Source organism: Mastomys coucha, chromosome X (assembly GCF_008632895.1).
Source record: "Mastomys coucha isolate ucsf_1 chromosome X, UCSF_Mcou_1, whole genome shotgun sequence".
NCBI classification, from domain to species: Eukaryota; Metazoa; Chordata; class Mammalia; order Rodentia; family Muridae; genus Mastomys; species Mastomys coucha.
In genome coordinates, this window is record NC_045030.1 from 154246013 (window position 1) to 154265151 (window position 19139).

At 38.5% G+C, this 19139-nt stretch overlaps 2 protein-coding genes across 7 annotated transcripts in view; both read right to left on the reverse strand.

Moving 5' to 3' along the window:
* Positions 1-19139, reverse strand: part of Cdkl5 (cyclin dependent kinase like 5) — a 221612-nt gene that overhangs the window by 116837 nt on the left and 85636 nt on the right. The window lies entirely within an intron of this gene.
* Positions 12076-16916, reverse strand: LOC116090240 (gap junction alpha-6 protein-like). Its single transcript, XM_031370455.1, has 2 exons — positions 16807-16916; positions 12076-13929 (listed from the first exon to the last, which is right to left on the reverse strand). Exon 2 carries the CDS (start codon positions 13871-13873, stop codon positions 13016-13018), a length of 858 nt encoding a protein of 285 aa, XP_031226315.1. The 5' UTR covers positions 13874-13929; positions 16807-16916; the 3' UTR covers positions 12076-13015.

Genomic DNA, 19139 nt, shown 5'->3' on the forward strand with positions numbered 1-19139 from the left:
AATTTACCTCATAGTTACAGATTAATACAAATGTACTAAATTATGGTTATGCAGAGAAGGTAATTAATAAAATGTTCAAAAACTGAAATCTAGTTATCAAGATAAAAAAATAAGACATCCAAACAAATTTCCCTAATTCCTCTCACACAGCAAAGTGCATCTCTTTAAACAGAAAGGAAGAGAGACAAGCTAGGTGTTGTAGCCTGGAATCCCAGCTAGTCAGGAGGCTGAGGAGGAAGGATGATAGTTTGAGGTCAGCATGACATAAGACCTTATTTTCTGAGATAAGATGGAGGGTGATAAGGAGAAACAAACATCCTTTCAAAATAGTCTAGCTCTATAGTAAAGATTGTGTAAAATAAGATATTGGATTTGCATACTGTCCACATATAGACAGATGTTCCACACCTTTATACACATATAGACAGATGTCCTCAAGAGGTCTTGTATATAGCAAATTCAGATTTTGGAGTCAGCAAATGAATGAGAATTTCAGAGATTATTTGATAGTGATGTCCAGATGTATTTCAGGTAAGTGGTATTAATCGTCTCTGCCTATGCTGCAGTTATTATGCAAATTGTGTGACTATTTCATTGCACCCTTATTTTATAACAATAAGGACATAATGAGAAAATGAAAGTTCCTCTTGTATTGATCAAATAATTAAAAATAAAGATGGCATTGATTAGGCATGCCAAATGCAGGCAATCTACAACCTCAATCAGACAATCACCAGGCTTATGGGACATTCAACTCTGATGGGAGAATACAAAATTTAAAATTAAATGCAGACTGTATCTCCTCAAAGATTATTTTGCTGTGGCAGCAACACTAACTTACAACACACTAAATCTAAGTTGTACTGAGAAAGGTAGTTTTTCAATTTTCTGTTAAGTAATTCAAGTTGGCTTTTTAAAGTGCTCACTTCATCTTGAACTTGCATGATATGGTAGTGACTTGGTCCTTCCTAGTTTATATACTCAGAGAAATGTTCAGATTTTTCAGATCTTTCTCCCTGCTTCTGCCAAGACAGGGGCTACATTATATGGAGTAGGTGAGGTAGAAAGAAGCTCACTGTAGTAAGGCAGGGGTTCTCTGGTTTTTAAGAAGGTTCTTTCTGGGTTTGAATCCCTAGTACCTCTGTTAAGTCCCAAGAAATATAAATCAACTCTGGAGAGCTCTCTTAGCTCAGAGCATGGGAGTTTGGTCCAACTGATTAAGTTGCCTCTTGGCTTCCTGGTGCTAAAGACACCTAGACTGAAATCTCATTTACAACTCCCCTTGGTCACTGACCGCTATATTGTTATCAGCCTCTGCCTCAACACAACCTCCCCACTGATAGTTCCACTGGCTGTCAACCCAGCTACCTAAGATAAATGTTCTTTTGATATCTATCCACTTAACCACACTAGGCCCCCTTTTTTTTTTCTGGTGTTGCTGCTCCAGCTGTAATGAGGTAAACTTAGAGGGAGCATCTTTCAAGAAGGGAATGAGAAATAAGCTTCCTTCACTTTTGGCAATAACTTCAACACATCCATTTTTCTGAAGTGGGAATGTTGGAAATGTCAGCGTATAATTATCTACTCTAACTTGCCCTCTTCTCTCTACATTGTTTTATCATTTGAAATGACAATCTTTCACTGTTTTAATTCTCAAAGAAAAGTCTCCTAGAAAGCAGCACCCTTGCTTTTCTCCCCAACTCTCTCCTGGAGCTATAATAAAAAGCAATGCTGAGGAGAGAAATTCCAGTATATTGACCACAGACACAGCAGCAGGTATTTCAAAATTATTATCCCTATTAAATTTGAAAAATTTAGGTATACGGATAGAACAACAACCAAAGTAATCTTAAAACTGTGGACAAATGATCAATATTTTTTTAAAAAAATACATGTTCCTTGGGGCTGGAGAAATGATAGTGGCTAAGAGCTCATACTCTCCTTACAAAGGAACCAAGGTCCATTCAAAACTGCTCCAGGGGATTTGATGCTTCCTCCTGACCTAGGTGGCTATGTACTGTACTCATGTATATATTTCATATAGACAGATACCCATACACATAATTTAAAATAATAAAAATAACTCATAAAGTTAAAGTGGTTCAGTTAATGAGAAAACATTATTTCTCTGTTAAATAGTGAGAGTAGCTTTGTACAGATTCCTTTATAAGAGGTACAGACTGTCTAACTTTCTTGTGATACTTCTCCTGTGCATTGTGTAGATAACACCAATATCTTAATGTTTGCAGTTATTTGTAGGTAAACAATGTAAAAAGAGCTAGCAATATCAAAGATAGTTAGAATATCTCACAGTTTCTGAGGGAATACTAACAACAAAAATGTCCAGGGGTACCCACACATTCATACCTTCTGCTAAAATTAGAGACAAAAACCTACAGTGGCTGCAAATTAATATGTTTTGTAATTGTTCATCAACACCCTGATAAATCCTATATGTATGGTGTATGTGATCTATTCATTCGGGATTTGGGGAAATATCATATTATCCTGTCTATATTCTATACAAATATGACAATATGAATACTGAACTTTCCTAAATAAGGTCAATAGGTCAATGGTTATTTTTCTCCAATTCTTTGGAAATATGGGTGGCTTGGGAGGTCACAGGCCTTAGGTGGGAAGCTATTGCTGTTGTTCCACAAAATAAACAAGATGTGGCCATGCAATTACCCCCTAAACAATTATATTTATACACAGATAGCAGTGCTGCCATCAACACAGGTCAGGGAAGCTCCATTTACAATGGGCAGTGGTAACTGCAAAGACTTATAAGTGGTCAAAGTAATAAGAAGTAAGCAATCATAAGGCTGACAAAGGAGTCAGTCATAAGTGACACCAATAATACTCACTCCAAGGCTCAAGGAACGTGGCAAGAAGAGGGCAGAAATAAAGAGCCAAAGAAAGGGGTAGGACGGGGGAAAGTTATCCTTGGAGTATAGCAATGCTCTTCATGTCAAGACAGTTGTGTTTACCTGTGCAAGACTAGGCCCGTCAGCATCCTGCCACAGGAAGCAAACACATGGGGCCTAGAAGAGGACCTAAGGGAAGATAAGGGTAGCTAGTAGGGAACGGGAGGGGGGGTTGTCAAGAAGATTCACCTCTACGTGAGTTTCTGGGGGAGGGAGAGACATTTTCTTTGGTGGTACAATCAATCACTGGTAGAGAGCTCATGTTCTTATAAAATAGCCCCTTACTTGGGATCCTATAAGAAACCCTAAGAACATGCAATGGATCAAAAAGAAAAGGAAAAAAGAAAGAAGACAAGCTGGGAAGGGGATCAACTGGGAATTGAAGGGGAACAAGAAAGGATAATGGAAAGGTGAAGATAAAAATCTATACACATATGAAAAACGTCATTAGGAAGTCCATTCCTTTCCCACCTTTATAATGAAAATAGATTTTTTTTTTATTACATAATATATCCTGATTATGGTTTCCCTGCCCTCTACTCCTCTCAGTTCCTCCCCACCTTCTTCCCACGGAGATCTTTCTGTCTCTCATTAGAAATCAAACATACTCTTAGGAGATGACAACAAAACATAATAAAATAAAATAAGATAAAACAAAGATTATCACATTGAAGTAGGGCAGGACAAACCAAAAGAAGAAGAACCCAAGAGAAAGCACAAGAGTCAGAGACCCACTCATTCACAAACTCGGGAATCCCACAAGACACTAAACTGGAAGCCATATGATATATGCAGAGGGCCTGGTGCAGACCTGTGCAGACCTATGCATTCTGCCTCAGTCTCTGTGAGTTCATATGAGCTTTGAGCATGTTGATTTAGAGGAACTTGTTCCTCTGGTGTCCTCCATCCCCTCTTTCTCTTAAACTCTTTCTGCCTCCTTTTCCAAGGGGTTTCCTGAGCCCTGAGGGAGGGATTTGATGGAGATATCCCAATTAGGCCTGAGTGTTTCAAAGTCTCTCACTCTATGTATAATGTCTGACTGTGGGTCTCAGTATTTCTTCCTATCTGCTACAGGAGGAATTGTCTTTGATGATGAAGCCCATTCTTAAATATAATATATGCAAATAAAAACTTTAAGTATGCTTAATAAAACTCCCAAGTTCAAAAGAAACAGGCAACTTGGGTATAGGGTCCAGTCCTTAAGTGCAAGTGCCATTGACACTGTCAAGATGAGAAAAACTGCCAAGTATAGTGAGAAAAATGTAGAACATCATTATAGTGTCCTGGAACACTGCAGTGCATTCTCTAAGGGTAGTGTGACTCTGTGCTCGGACAGATGTGTTTACACACAGCAAGCACACATGATCACAAAATGGGTTAACCCAAATCTGATTAAAGTACAAAGCCACTGATCTTCACCACAGGTGTGCACACATGAAAGTTATAATTAACATTAACAGCTTTTTCTTTTCCTAAAACTTTTCAGGGGGTTAAGACATGGTTCAGTGGTTAAGAGCACTCCATGCTCTTGCAGAGGATCTGGGTTAGATTCCCAGCACTCCCACAGTGGCTCACTTCTAGTTCTAGACCCCATGCTCTCTTCTGATCTTCTCAGGGCCCTTCTGCTCTTCTTAGGCACTAGGTACTCAAGGTGGTGCACATATATACATGCAGGCAAAACACTCATACACATAAAACAAATAAATGTGAAATACATAAATACCCTTTCAAAGTGTCTAATTTAGTGAAAACTCTTCATACCTTATTGTGCGTTGTGGAAAAAAAAACTAGAAAACTTCAGTCTTTTATTCTCTTATCACAAAAAGAATATGAAACATAAAGCAGCAGTCTGTGGCAGTTTTTAAAAAAGCATTCGGTCTTCATATACAATTCCCCATAATTTTATCTTACATATGCACTACATCATATTAAGAATCTGGAAGATGCACTATTAACCATAACCACACATGGAAGCTTAATGACTGTAAGTCACTTCACATAAAGGCTAAAGATAAAAGAGGAAGAAGGAAGACAAATTCCCAGCGTGGTGATACTAATGGAACAATAGTGGCCTGAAAGTCTTCAGTAGTTCAATGATGTCAGAGAAACAGCCAGATAACAGTATACATTTTGAATCAAAGTTTTATGTCTGGTTATTGAATACCACTGGATATAAGGAATTCAACCCAAAAGCAAAACAGTAACAAACTCCAACAACTGAATTTTTAAACATGGGCAACAGACTTTGACAGACATTTCTCAAAAGACAAAAATGAATATGAAAAATGCTCAACATCACTACTTCCCAGAGAAATGTTAATCAAATCTACACTCATGGGGCTGGAGAGATGGCTCACTGGTAAAGAACAGTGGCTGAACTTCTAAAGAACCCAGGTTTGATTCCCAGCACCCACATGGTGGCTCACAACTGTCAAAAACTCCAGTCCCAGTGGAATCCACTGCTCTCTTATGTCTCCCACAGGTACCAGGAATGGATGTGATTGATCCATAGACATACAGACAACCATCCATACACATAAAATAATTTTATAAAATGTAAAATCTACAATGAAATTATCACCTTACTCAAATAAGAATGCCTATCATCAAATAGACAAAGGACATGAAGTAATATAGGCAACATGGAGAAAAAGGAAAACATACACAATGTCGATAAAATGTAAATTAATATATGTAGCATGGAAAATCAAATGAAGATTCCTCAAAAAAACTTATAAATATATCTTCCACACTGTCTAGCAGCCTCACTACTGGCAACATATGGGAAAGAAATGAAGTCAATATGGAATATAGATATCTGCATTCTCACATGTAGTTTAACACTATTTGCAATAGTAAAGGTAAATGTACATCAGTGGATGGATAGACAATAAAAATGTACATATACAGAGTGAAATACTACGTAGCCATAAAGAGAAGAAATCTTGCCATTTGAGACAACATAGAAGGAATTACAATTCAATGTGCTAAGTGAAACAAGAGCGGCACAGAAAGTACCATACAATTCCATTCATATTTGGATATAAAATGTAGATCTTATAGAGAAAACAATATTAGTGGGTAATAATGTTAGAAATCCTCTTCAAATACCATTATTGAAGGCCTCAAAGAGATCAGGACTTTATCTCTTTTAAAGAAAAGTGCCTTTTCTGTCACATCTAATTACTTGCAGTTTCTCAACTGCACATACTTTGCTTCATTCTTCATTCATCCATTTCACTGACAATTTTTTCAAGCTTCTACTGTGTGATAGGTACCAACATTGCAAAGGGGGCTCTTTTTTCATGGAGGTTACATTCTGGAAGGAAGAAGGAAAAAATGCAAGAATAGGTCTGGGGCTGTGGCTCAGTAGTAGAATGCCTGTCTAGAATTTGACACCTAATACCATAAAATAAAATAAGATAAAATAAAGTAAGGTGATGTTAACAGCTTATGTGAAAAAGAAGGTGGGACAATTCCAGATTATCTGTGCAGGTAGGGAATTCCAAGGAAGTACCACATTTTAGCTTGACTTAAATGATACTAAGCCAGCTAGTACATTTCTATTTCAACCTTCAATCCCCTTCTTTGAGAAGCATTTGCAGGGCCTTCCAGCTTGTTCTGTGACTCCTCTTTTTACGGTCCCTAGCATTCTATCTACACCTCTGGCAAAGATCTTCCCTATGACTGACCATGTAGCCTTACTTCCCAAGCAAGATAACAATTAACCTTGGTGAAAACAGGGGCCCTACTTTGACTCTGTACTGCAATACCTAGCAGAAAGGCCCTCCAAAAAGGATGAGCTAGACCAGTTGGACATACCAGTTTTGTTGTTGTTTTGTTTTGCTGTTTTTTTTTTTTAAAAAACAGGGCCCCACTGTGTAGTTCATGATGGCCTCTGCTTTGTGACAATCACCTGGGAATGCAGGTGTGAGCCACTGTGACTGACCAGTACACACATTTTAAGTACCTCTGATGAAATGTTCAGTAATCATGTAAAAATGAGACAAAAGACATCCTGGACAAGGAAATGAGATAAGATTTAATTGTAACTAAAAACATTACCAAAAGTAAAGACTTGAAATACATCTTTGTTAAAAGGATCAACTATATAAGCTTCAAAAACAATACTTCTTTTTATTCATTCTATGACAGATTGAACTCAAGGACACAGAGCAAACTCCATTACTATATTGCTGTGAGCTCTTTCCTTCGATCTAGTAAGCTGTCTATAGATGCTGAGCATGCCTTTCATGTCCTTTGTCCTAAATCCACAGCAAAATGGCTGCTTAATGAATTAATCTAAAGTTTTTAAGTTTATCCTTGTGGTTTGTCCTTAACTAGGGCAAAGACTCTCCTTACATCAATAAATTATATTCAAATTGCATGAAAAATGAAGCCATATAAATTTGAAAAATATCTGCTTTACAAACATCATGGTTGGCAAAATGCTTCAAGAAATTTAAGAAAAAAATGAGAAATTTTGGAAAAGTTTAAATTAGCAGATGATTATAGGAGAAATTATATTATTTCTTAACAAAATAGCAGAAATTTTATATCTAATACGCTGTATTTATGTGGCATAGAACAAACAGTTAAGACATTGTACCAAGTCCATGCAATATGTATATAAATGGGACTTGAGTTTACATTTCAAAAAGGGGAGGATAGAAGCATTTTTGCTGAAAAGGTAAGGTAAAGGGAAGCATGGATCTTTCCTAACAGAGGAACATGGCTGACTTCTAACTGCTTTATAGAAGTCCTTGAGCTAAAATCTAAATCCATGAATAATATTGACATACTGGCTTTGAATTATGTCCTTCTAGCTATTCTACTAGCTGCATTTAAACAAAACTAAAGCTATAGCAGAATCGATCAGAAAGTAGAAAGAAAATGATGTAGAACAAATACACATTATCAGAAACCGTGTTAAAATTTCTATGAAGCACTAGACAATCAGTTTTCCAAGAAGATTTTGTTTCCTACTTACAAAAATAAGTCAAAAAGAAAACTCTCTATATATTCCAAACAATCAAAAAAAATGTAAGTTATCTCCTGAGTCTTTTCTCATAATAATGCTACCAAGTCTACCTATATGGCTTCCTAGGCAATTGGGGGGAAAACAAACTCAGCCTTTCTCATTGGAAACATTCTTTAGTGATATTCAATTATGTGGCATCTTCTTTCTGACATATCTGCCTCTCCTGATGCCAAGCAAATGAAATTGGTGACATAAAACTCAAAGGCCATCACACTTCCAAAGGATGAGATCATCAGCTTGAGAGCCAGACTGCAGGGATTTAAACCTTGCCTCCAGCACATACTACCCAAGTGAGTGGCCTGAAGGGCATTACTCACTTCTTGGTACCTCAGTCTCCTTGTTAGGAAAATTGGGCCTAACAAGAGCTCATATTCCTGGGATACTATTAGGATTAAGTGAAAAGACAAAAGAAAAGTTCACTGTTGACCTAAGTTAAACAAAATGTTCTGCTTGTAGGTATTCTCAAACATCTTAAGTATGTTCCCAAGTGAGTACAAAGGACCTGGTCTAATTCTAAGGACTGGCTCCTCTTCCCCTTAGGGAGACTGCCAGTCCTTACTGTTATTTGTAGGGTAAGCCTCAGGACAGCAGTGGAACTGAATATCCTAGTCCAACAAATCACAGAGTCATCACCAGGACTGGGCAGGCCATGGGGCTATGATACTTGCATGCTATACTTGCATGGCATGCAGGGCTCCAGGTCTTCTGACTGGAGGTTCTTACAGAGACTTTTTTTTTTTTTAACCATCTGATGACAAAGAACATGGCCTGGGAAGCTGAAGCCAGCCAGGTATGTTCTGCCTGTTAGACAGCAAAAGGCTCTCAGCAAAAGGCTTAAAGGTAACCCAAGTAAAACATGAGAGCCAAGGTAACTACAGGGCACTAAGCACAAGGCCTCTTACTTAGTATGTGTCTAATATCTCAACAGGCAATAAGAATGGAAAGAGTTTCAATAGGATCATAAGTCAGGGGATGTAAACTTAGTTTTATTTTCAAAAAACAGAATTGTAAGCTGAGTGTGGCAGTGCACTTGGAATCCTAGCACTTGGAAAAGTGAGAAAGGGGATCGAAAGTTTAATAATCAGTTCAGGACACAAGTGTAGTGAGAATTTTGGTTTCTTTTAAAATCCAGTTATGTTTTTGTTTTAATTCCAGGTATGGGATTGAGGCTAGTTCAGATTGCTTATCACTGCTAGGATTTGTCCCATGCTCTAGTAGGGGTGTGATTTCTGCCAGCTGCAGAGAGTTTACATTTGGAATTTTGGGGACTCATAACATGGAACAAATGTGAGAGCTCCAAGAGGGCCTGTGGGTGCAGCTGCTGCCCCTCTTGTTGCTGCCCCAGTTGCTGCTGCTTCCTGCTGTTGCTTTTGCTGCTTCTGCTATTTCTAGATTGCTGATTGCTGGATTGCTTGTTGGAGATATCCTGATGAGAAAGATGGACTTACCCCAAGGAACTTGACACCCCAATTACGAGGAGGTAGTCTAACAAGACTGGAGCCCCCTTTCCCATCTAGCCTTCTTTCATGCCTATCTAGTATTGGGGATTAAAAGGAATTGGGATGGAGAAGGGTGGTATATATAAAAACCCAATAAAGTAGCCAAAAAAGTATGCCCACACACAAGCAAGACTCTGTCACAAGCAATCAATTAACCATGAGACCCTGAATTCAATCACCAGAACGACTCAAAAGCCAAAAAGAAGAAAACAAAAGTTGTTCATTAGGGTCACAAACATGTTACATTCATTTCATAGGTTTCTAAACTCCACAAAACTATGAACTCTTTCACACAGATATACAGCAAGATGCTCTTTCAAAAATAAAGTATTGCTTACAGACTTTATTATAACACACACACACAGAGAGAGAGAGAGAGAGAGAGAGAGAGAGAGAGACAGAGACAGAGACAGAGACAGAGAGAGACACAGAGAGACACAGAGAGAGACAGAGAGGGAGGGACAGAGGGGGGCACTGACTTTTATCTGTGGTCCAGAAAGGATAGCCTCATTCTACCCAGGTCCCCCAGCTGGTTTCAACTTCTGGCTTCCATGTGTTTGCACAGGTAGGCATACCCATATACGGAATGCTGCACATATTATACACAAACGACAACAAATGTCAAAAGAACCACCCTAAAAGGCGTTATAGCCTATGTAATTGGTTTAAATGCCACTCTTGAAATAAAAATTATACAGGCTAAGTAAAGATTAGGAGTTACCAGAGGTTAGGAAGACGGAAAAGATATGGCTAAAAAAAGATAATATTGCTAAAACTGCTGTGTATTTTGACTGTAGTGGGCACACAACTCTACACAAATTATAAAGCTATGCATAACTAAATACAATGAGTGCATATAAAAATGGTGAAATCTGAAGGTCATGATGGTGCATACTTCTAATTCTAGTAAACAGTAGGTAGAAGCAGGAAAAAAATCATCTTGGCCACATATAGAGTTCAAGACCAGCGTGGATTACAAGAGATCCTATTTAAAAAAAAAAAAAAAACATTAAAAGTTGGGGGTGTAGCTCAGTGGTTTGCTGAACATGTAAAAAGCCATGGATCCAATTCCCAGCATAGGATAAGCCAGGCATGGAAGCATACACTTGTAATCCCAGCACATAGGAGGTGAAAGCTAGAGGATCTTCTTTGAGGTCATCTTCAGCTTCACAGTAAAGTACCACAGCTTCAAGACCAGATTGGGATATATAATACTTGATTCTATGACTTCCTTCTGGGTCTCAAAGTGGATAGTAACTCCACAGGAAGACCAACAGAGTCAACTAACCTGGAGCTTTGGGACTCTGAGAGTCTGAACCACCAACCAAAGAACAGACAGACAGAAGCTGGACCTAGGCCTTCCTGCACATATAGCAGATGCGCCGCTTGGTCTTCATGTGGGTCCTGAAAAATTGGAGCAGGGGCTATCTCCCTACAAGCTGTTGCCTGTACATGGTACAAGTCTACTAGCTGGGAGAGAAAGCACTTGGCCTCACAGAGACTTAAAGTACCAGGGTGTGGGGGATACACAGGGGGCTCCCACCTACTAAGAGGAGAAGGGGACAGGGAGGTGGTAAGGACTGTGGGAAGGTGATTGGGATGGATACCATGAGCAGGATGTAAAGTAAATAAGTAAAAATAAAATAAAATAAAATAAATGTAAAGCCAAAAGAAAAAAAACAAAAAACAAAACAACCCCCACTCCCATGTATTTGGCCAGGTATGGTTGTACACACTTTTAATCCTAACACTAGAGTGAATTCACAAAGTCCAGTGAATCTCTCTGAATTCAAAGCCAGCCTTGCTTATATAGCTAGTTCCTTAAGGCAAGTTCCAAACCAAATAGGGATACATAGAGAGACTCTATCTCAAAAAAGGTTACTATTGAAACTTGGTGAGGGAATACAGAATCTATTATTTCTTACTATTATGTCCTAATCTGTAATTATCTCAGGGTAGTAAATGTGTAACAAAAACAAGCAAGCTACATGTGAAAGTGACTGTGAAACAGAACTAGGGAGTACCAAATCTGATTCAAAGGCTTTAGAACTTTTGCAGTGTCCAAAAGGTACAAGTGCACCTTACTAAATAACTGATTAATCTTCACAATGTACTTCTAAAAGAAAACCTAAAACTCATCATTTAACTAAGAGACTGGGTTTTCCAAATGAGACTGTACCAACTGTCAGAACAAGATGTTATAAACTGCAGGTTTGATGATTTGTTCCTGTGTTCTCCATTCCCCTGAGTTCCCTGGAGTGGGAAGATACTTAATGATGAAGAGTACATCCCTTAAAAGGGAAGGGAAAAAAGACCTAAGTACATTCTTCTTGCATATCTGAAAGTCATGGATTCTGTTACATGAAAAGAAGGATGCTGTTCCTAGAACAGTGTCAGTCATTCAACCTGAAATCCAAACACTGTGATTACAGTGTATTATGTTTCCTGGGCAAGAGATGGGGATGTGTTTCACACTGTAGTCCATGCTAGCTTAGGGCCTAGGACACTCTGCAATTGCCTTGACCTCCATGAACCACCACGCCCACCTTAGTTTGCTTAAATTAAGGTGTCCCAATGAAGAGTTCCAAAGACCACTCAGAGGCTCTTGGAGAAGAAATACATATGAACCACTCTCAAAAGGCTTTATTGAAAAAAGAATTCTCTAGAACAAAATATATTAAGCCTGCATTGCATGAAATAAAGCTGAACATGACGGTAGCCTAACATCAAGTGGTAACCAAATTAATATTTCTTGTATAAAATTTTATGTGGAGCTGCCATGTAAGAACAAAAATCTACAGCTCAGCACTTGAAATCACCTGTGGAATGTTTTAAAAGGTATTAGAAGGAATGGGGACTTTTTCTTGTATATGTTTCAGGTCAATTACATAGGAGTTGTGAAACCCCCTTTCACCCTCTCCTGCTCTCCAAATAAAATCTTAATATGAACATGAAAAAAGCCAGTCGTCCCATGAGACTGCAAAACTCACCACAGAATGAAAGATCTGAATTAATATGCATTACATAGAACAAAGACAAGAATGCCTATTATTGCCAAGTTCATGTAGGCACATTTCATAGTTTACCTCTAAGAGCTGTTTTCGGTATAATTGATTTAGTTAAGTATAACTCTACCTTGGAGAAGGAAAATATGTTGTCTGTTTCAGCAATAGGATTGCTGTTATAGTATGTAAGAGAAAAAGAAAATTCATCAAAATTAACAGAACTATTATGTATTATTCAATAAATTGGAGGATGTGTTTTAAAGGAAAAGATAATTTACTTTCACAATGTTTTCAAGCACAAGTTACAATGTCTAGGTTATGAAGCTGCTGTTAGCACAGTCAAGGCTACTGTTCTGTTAGATAGCCCTACAATGTTAATGTCCAGTATCTTTGCTTTGCTTTTCTCTCTACCTAAAGCCCTCTGAGAATTCTGTTTATCATCATGGGGGGTTGGGGGGGGAATGCTGAGTACAAGCCAGAAAGGATACTTCCTGCCTGCCCTCCCCCTTTTGACCATGTACTGACATGGTTCTGTACACTTTAAACATAGGCTGAAGAAAGTCCCACTGGAACCACCTGATCTCCAGAAGATATGGTGGTGAGAACAGTTGATGAAGAGACCTGGGAAGAGCATTGTAGCTCAACTGGATCACAGTAAACCTCATCCTCCTCATTTCTCATATGATTCTTAATAGCCTTAAATAAGACATAGAACAGCTCAATGACATTCAAGATAAAAGACACCATTGACACCACCAACATGAAGAGGATGAAGATGGTTTTTTCTGTGGGGCGAGAGAGGAAGCAGTCCACCTGATGTGGGCAAGGAGACTGTTCACAGATGTAAATGGCACTCAGAGTAAATCCATAAATGTACCACTGGATCAGGAGGAAGGCCACCTCGAAGACAGACTTGAAGAAGATGCTGGCTATGTAGGTTAGCAGCAATCTGCCTCTCATTTTCACCTTATTATGTTCTTCACTGACACACTTGAACTGCTTTCCTGCAATTTTCTGCAAGTGCTTTTCCACGCTGGCCCCATTCAAACGAGAAACTTCCAGTTCCTCCTCTTGCTTGTTCAACTCCTCACTCTGTCGAACCACATAGTACACATATGCCAGGTATAAGAGAGTAGGCACAGATATGAAAATGACCTGGAGGACCCAGAGGCGCACGTGAGAGATTGGGAAGGCTTGATCATAGCAGACATTTTCACAACCAGGCTGTTGGGTGTTGCAATGGAACTCAAACTGTTCGTCACTCCAGGCTGACTCGATGGCAGTGCCCAAGAGCAGGATGCGGAAAATGAAAAGGACCTTGATCCATACCTTTCCTCCAGCTGTGGAGTAGGGTTGAACCTTTTCTAGGAGTTGGTGGAAGGCATTCCAATCACTCATGTTGCCTGTTCGTTGTTCTTGCACTTAAAAGATGGGCACACCAAGCAAGGGCCCACCTTGGAGGACGAAGTGAAATAAGACAGTAAGTTCAAGAGTTACACCTACGTAAAGTTTAAAAGCCTTCTGCTCTTTGGTACCTTCCCTACTCCCTCTAATAAAGGAAAATTGCTGACACCAGGTGAAAGCTTGTATGTATTCATTTTCATAAATGGTAAGTGCTTCTATACTAGAACATATATGTACCTATAATGAAACAAGTTACATAAATGGGAAAACAGATAAATTTAAAGGTCTCCTCAGTATAAAACAATCGCCAAAAATAATGAGTCAACTGTTTGGCATATTAACAATTCATACTCATACACTGATTGATGGAGCTGCAGAAGTTGAGCCAACATTTCCCAAAGAGACAGTGATATTCATTCATCCATTATTTATTCAGTGTCTACTAGGTGAAATGTACTATAGTAAGTATGGGCTCTTACTGGTGAGCAAAACAGAATATACCAGTGGAACTTGAAATCAACTGGAAAAAATAGATCATTTCAAATATGGTGTTTTACTGGTACATGCCAGTAATCTCAAGCCCTTAGAAGGCAAAAGGAGAAGGATCACTGAGAGTTCTAGGCCAGCCAGGGCTACCTATTGAGTTATCCTGAGCTACAGAGTGAGATCTTGTTTTTAAAAACTGCAGCATTTTATTACATCTACAATATAATTGATTAATAGATAAATCATTTTCAATTCTGAAAGGAATCAAGAAATCCAGTATAAAACACATCCTACATCTTAATTTAAAAAATGTGTATGTTATATAATTAAAGGGAGGCTCAGTGAACAAGTAAATATATAGTAATTACACGTGTAAGTAGATGCTAAGAAGATATCAACCAGGAGCCACTGACAGAGAATAAAGTAAGAAAACCCCAGACAGACTGATTAAAGATAGCCACACAAGAAGCAAGGAAATTATTGCTTGATGAGAGAGAAAGCAAACAAATTAAAGGTAAAGAACTCTTGTATTTAAAGCACTAAAAGGCAAGAAGTGTAAAGGTTGACACAGTGGGCAGTGTAAAAGGTGAAGGTCACAGGAGAGCTATGACAGACACCACTTAGTAGGAAAGAAGGCCTAGGTGCAGAAACAAAGATTACACTGTGAAACTAGGACAAGACTGAGGCATAGGAAGACATTACAAATGGTTATCTGAGGTTTCACAGAGTGAGTGGGAGGGCTGACAGCACAGGATTAGAGCAGGGACAAATAGATCAGGAAGAGCATGGGAACTCTGCACTAATGGATAGCAAGCAAGTTTTGATGGAAACAAAATGTGAAGAGGCTATCAAGAGTGATGGGACCTGAAGAGAGGGCCCAGCGGTTAGGAAGAGATAATTAGGATACACAAAGGGCTTAAGATGAAAACATTTTCAGGAGGAGCATTGCTACCGTACCCTAGCCTACTGAGTGTGGGTGGAAGCTCCTATGATGCAAAATGTGAGCCAAACAGTTCTGAACACCTGCTAGTCTTCATCCATTTCCTTCCAAGAGCCTTTATTTCTTTGGGACAAAGTTCTCAAAGCTAAAGCAGAATGAAGGGCTTTCTACCTCTCATTCAGAGCACAACAAATATGTCTCACTGTGAGTGGACCACTGATAATTTTTACATAACAAACAACTAATATTTTTAATTAAATATTTTCAATGCAGCAAATCATTTGTAAAGTCATTTTCATCTGCTGAGTTAAAGTTATATTCATCATACTTAATATTTGAATTTGCCTTCTTCAAAAAACATTTTCGCAAAAATAGTCATTGGAAATAATTGGGTATAATAAAACAGAATAATAATATTTCTTAACACAAACACAGTAAGAGTTTACCAATTAATAATCTACTTGAAAGATCTAAAAACTAATATGTTTCTTCATTTGAATGGCCATTCCTCATAGTACTCTCTGTGAGAAAAACACAATTTAAAATGAATCCTAAAAAAAGTGCAAGGTTAACAACATTTACAATGTGTCAATCACCTGAGATTGTTTGCAACTCTTATCCATGGGTAAGAACAGAAGCTTCTCCAAATTAAATTTTTTAGCAAGTTATCAACTTACAAGGCTTCAAAGTACACATCGTACTTTCTCAGCTAGATAAATAACACATTTTAGATGAACTGTCCTCTGTTGCACAGATTATAAAAGTAGTCCTATTAAGTGAAAGTCACCAAGATCTAGAGTTTATAATTAGTTCCTTCCTCAAGGCTAATTGAGAACAAGTCACTGGCAGTATAAGACTTCCACGTTTATTCTCATTCATTTTCCACGTTCCAAAGAGCTTCATCTCTAGACATTTGGAAGTGGCTTAGAAAGAGATATTTTTGCAAAAACAAGGTGAAATAGTAAAGAAAAATCCCCAGAAGTACTTTAGCGAAGTCTATAAAAGGTAGCTGATAAGTCAAAAAAACAATGCTGGGGGATCAAAAGTCATAATATTTTTAGTTAATTCAGGATACAGTTCTTAGCAATTTTCAGGAACTAGATGAAGTTCTTAAGCTTTTCAAATTTTTTATTCTGAAAAAGTTCTTACTAAACATATGAAAATAGAGATCTAAGATTCAAAAGGATGGAAATAACTGAGAATGAGTCATCTTTGCTAAGCAAATGGTTCACAGGAAAGTTTAAAACCCCCTTGTAGAACATTATTTTTAAACTGGACAAGATCTTTCTAATTTTAAACTATAAACGTAGGACTTCTAGTTTCAGCTCCAACACATGCGGAGCTTAGACATCATCATTCCTGTCATTACAGCAAGAAAGACCCTAACAACTTTCAAGAGTCAGCAAGTTTGCTCCACCCTGCCAGAAAAGTGAGGACACAGGCTAAGAGAGTCCACTACCTCTAGATGGACAAATGCATAGAATCTAACCAAGACACTTACCTGAGGCAGAAGGCACTAGAGTAAAATTTTAGTAATGAAAATAAATCCGCCAAGTGCAGACCAGCTTGTGGAATGAGCGCTCTAAGGAGAAGAGACCCTCCCACTCTAGCAGCTTCACCTCTGGGAATCTGAAATATCCTCCCCTTTGTAGGAGAGGAAAAGTAACCATTCTAAAACATTCCCAGGATGTAAGAGCCAATAAGAGTCTCTTCTTTGCTAGGCGTGGTGGTGCTTGCCTTTAATGCCAGCATTTAAGACATAGATGCAGGTTGAGGCCAGACTGGTCAGGGGGAGTTCCAAGACACCCAGATCTACACAGAGACCCTGTCTCAAAATAAAACAACAGAAACAAAAACAAACAATAAAAAAGCCTTCAGGGATGGAGAATGTAAGTGCTTTTGAAATGCAAAGTACAATTTTCAAATAAACTCATTCTTGTAACCCAGGCCCACCTTATACTTGGAATCTCCTGCCTTAGCCTCCCAAAGAGCTAGGATTACAAGTCTGCACCATCTAGCCCAGTTCAAATAAGTTCAGAATGTTCTTCAATAACAAAGGCTAATACTCTCAAACAAAATGTATCAGAAGCTTATATATTAATTAGCTCCAGTCCAAGTTGTTATCCCCGGTTTACTTAACAAAAGGAGGAGAAAGACACAGCAGCCATAAAAATGTTTTGAGAAGAATACAGTTGAGGACTCATGGCCAGCTGAAGCCCTAGGTAACAAAACACTTCCCCATCTCACTCTTTCCCACCATTTCAACAGGGTTCCAGTACAGAACAGTGGATCACCACCGAAAAGTGATGCAGGCAAGACAGTCTCAGGGAAAGGACCAAAAAGTAGCAAGCAAACAAACAAACAGACAGACACTAAAGCAGTGGTTCTCAACCTGGGGGTCACTGACCCCTCTGGAAGTTGCATATCAGATGTTTACATAAGAATAGCACAATTAGTTATGAAATAGCAATGAAATAATCTTATGCTGGGGGGCTGTCACCACAACATAAGGAACTGTATTAAAGGGTTGTAGCATTCAAAATGTAGTGAACCACTGCATTAGATGAAACTGAGGGCAGTAAATTTCTAACATTAGAAATGGGCCAGTGAGGTGACATAGCTTAGCACGTAAGGGTACTTGCTTGCCAATGCTGAGAACCTGAGTTAAATTCCCAGAACTCACATTGTGGCAGCAAAGAACGAAGCTCTGCAAACTGTCCCCTGACCAACATGTGTGCAGCTATACATATGCACACAAACGGAATGAATGAATGGAAAAAGTTTATGTACCAGGCTGAGGAACATAAAACCCTTACTAAAGGCCTAGTTTTTCAGTTAGTATCTCTCCATATGCCATATCCATGGTGCACACACACACAAGGCATGCAAAAGGGTAAGAAACTATCTGAATAGACAAAGGAAGTATCAGAGCCAGATGAAAATACAGCAGACTTGAGAACTGTCACATAAGGAATTTACAATACCTATGAATAAACCAGGCATTATGATTCTTGCCTGCAAGAATCCCAGCACTCAGAGGATGATGCAGCAGGACCACTATAGTTTAAAGCCAACCAAAGGAACATAGTAAGACACTATGTCAAACAAAACCAGAATTATAATTACTGTATTAAGAACTCAAATTATACCTTTAATCCCAACACCCAAGGGGGAAAGATAGGCAGATGGATCTCTGGGTTTGAGGCCAGCCAGGGATACACAGTAAGACCCTATACCTCAAAAAGAAAAAAGAATGTAAGAAAAAAGGGAGGGGGAATCAACTTTCCCACACTCCTACAACTATTCAAAAAGCTTAGAGCAACAAGAAGAGGCTTGTCAAAAGAGTTGCTTGTGAAAAGAAGGCATTGCGCATCCATCTCCTGCACCTCCCACTAGCGTTCACAAAGAGAAACAGAACACTACTTCTTCAATCTGATAAAAGACTCCTTCACCCTTTCTTGCTTTGCTTTGTTTTCTTTCTGTCCTTTCTTAAAGAAGACGTTTGCTATGATGCTCAGGTTTTGGTCTGAAACTCAAAAAGATTAGCCTACAGAGTAGCTGGGCCTCGAGTAAATTGGACTCCAAATATTTACCACCATTCCTGCTTAAGAATATTTTTGAACACTGCAGCTAACATCATGTACTGGAAAGGTAATGGCAACTAAAAGCCTTCCTCTAAACAGCAGGAACAAAATAAGACCACCTATTTTGGTCACTTCGACAACAGTGAAGTCATAGCTACATCAATTAGGCTAGACAAAGAAGTAAAGAATGTCTAACATGGAAATGAAAAAGGAAAAGTATCCATTTTCAAAGATGGAAATCCTAAAGAAT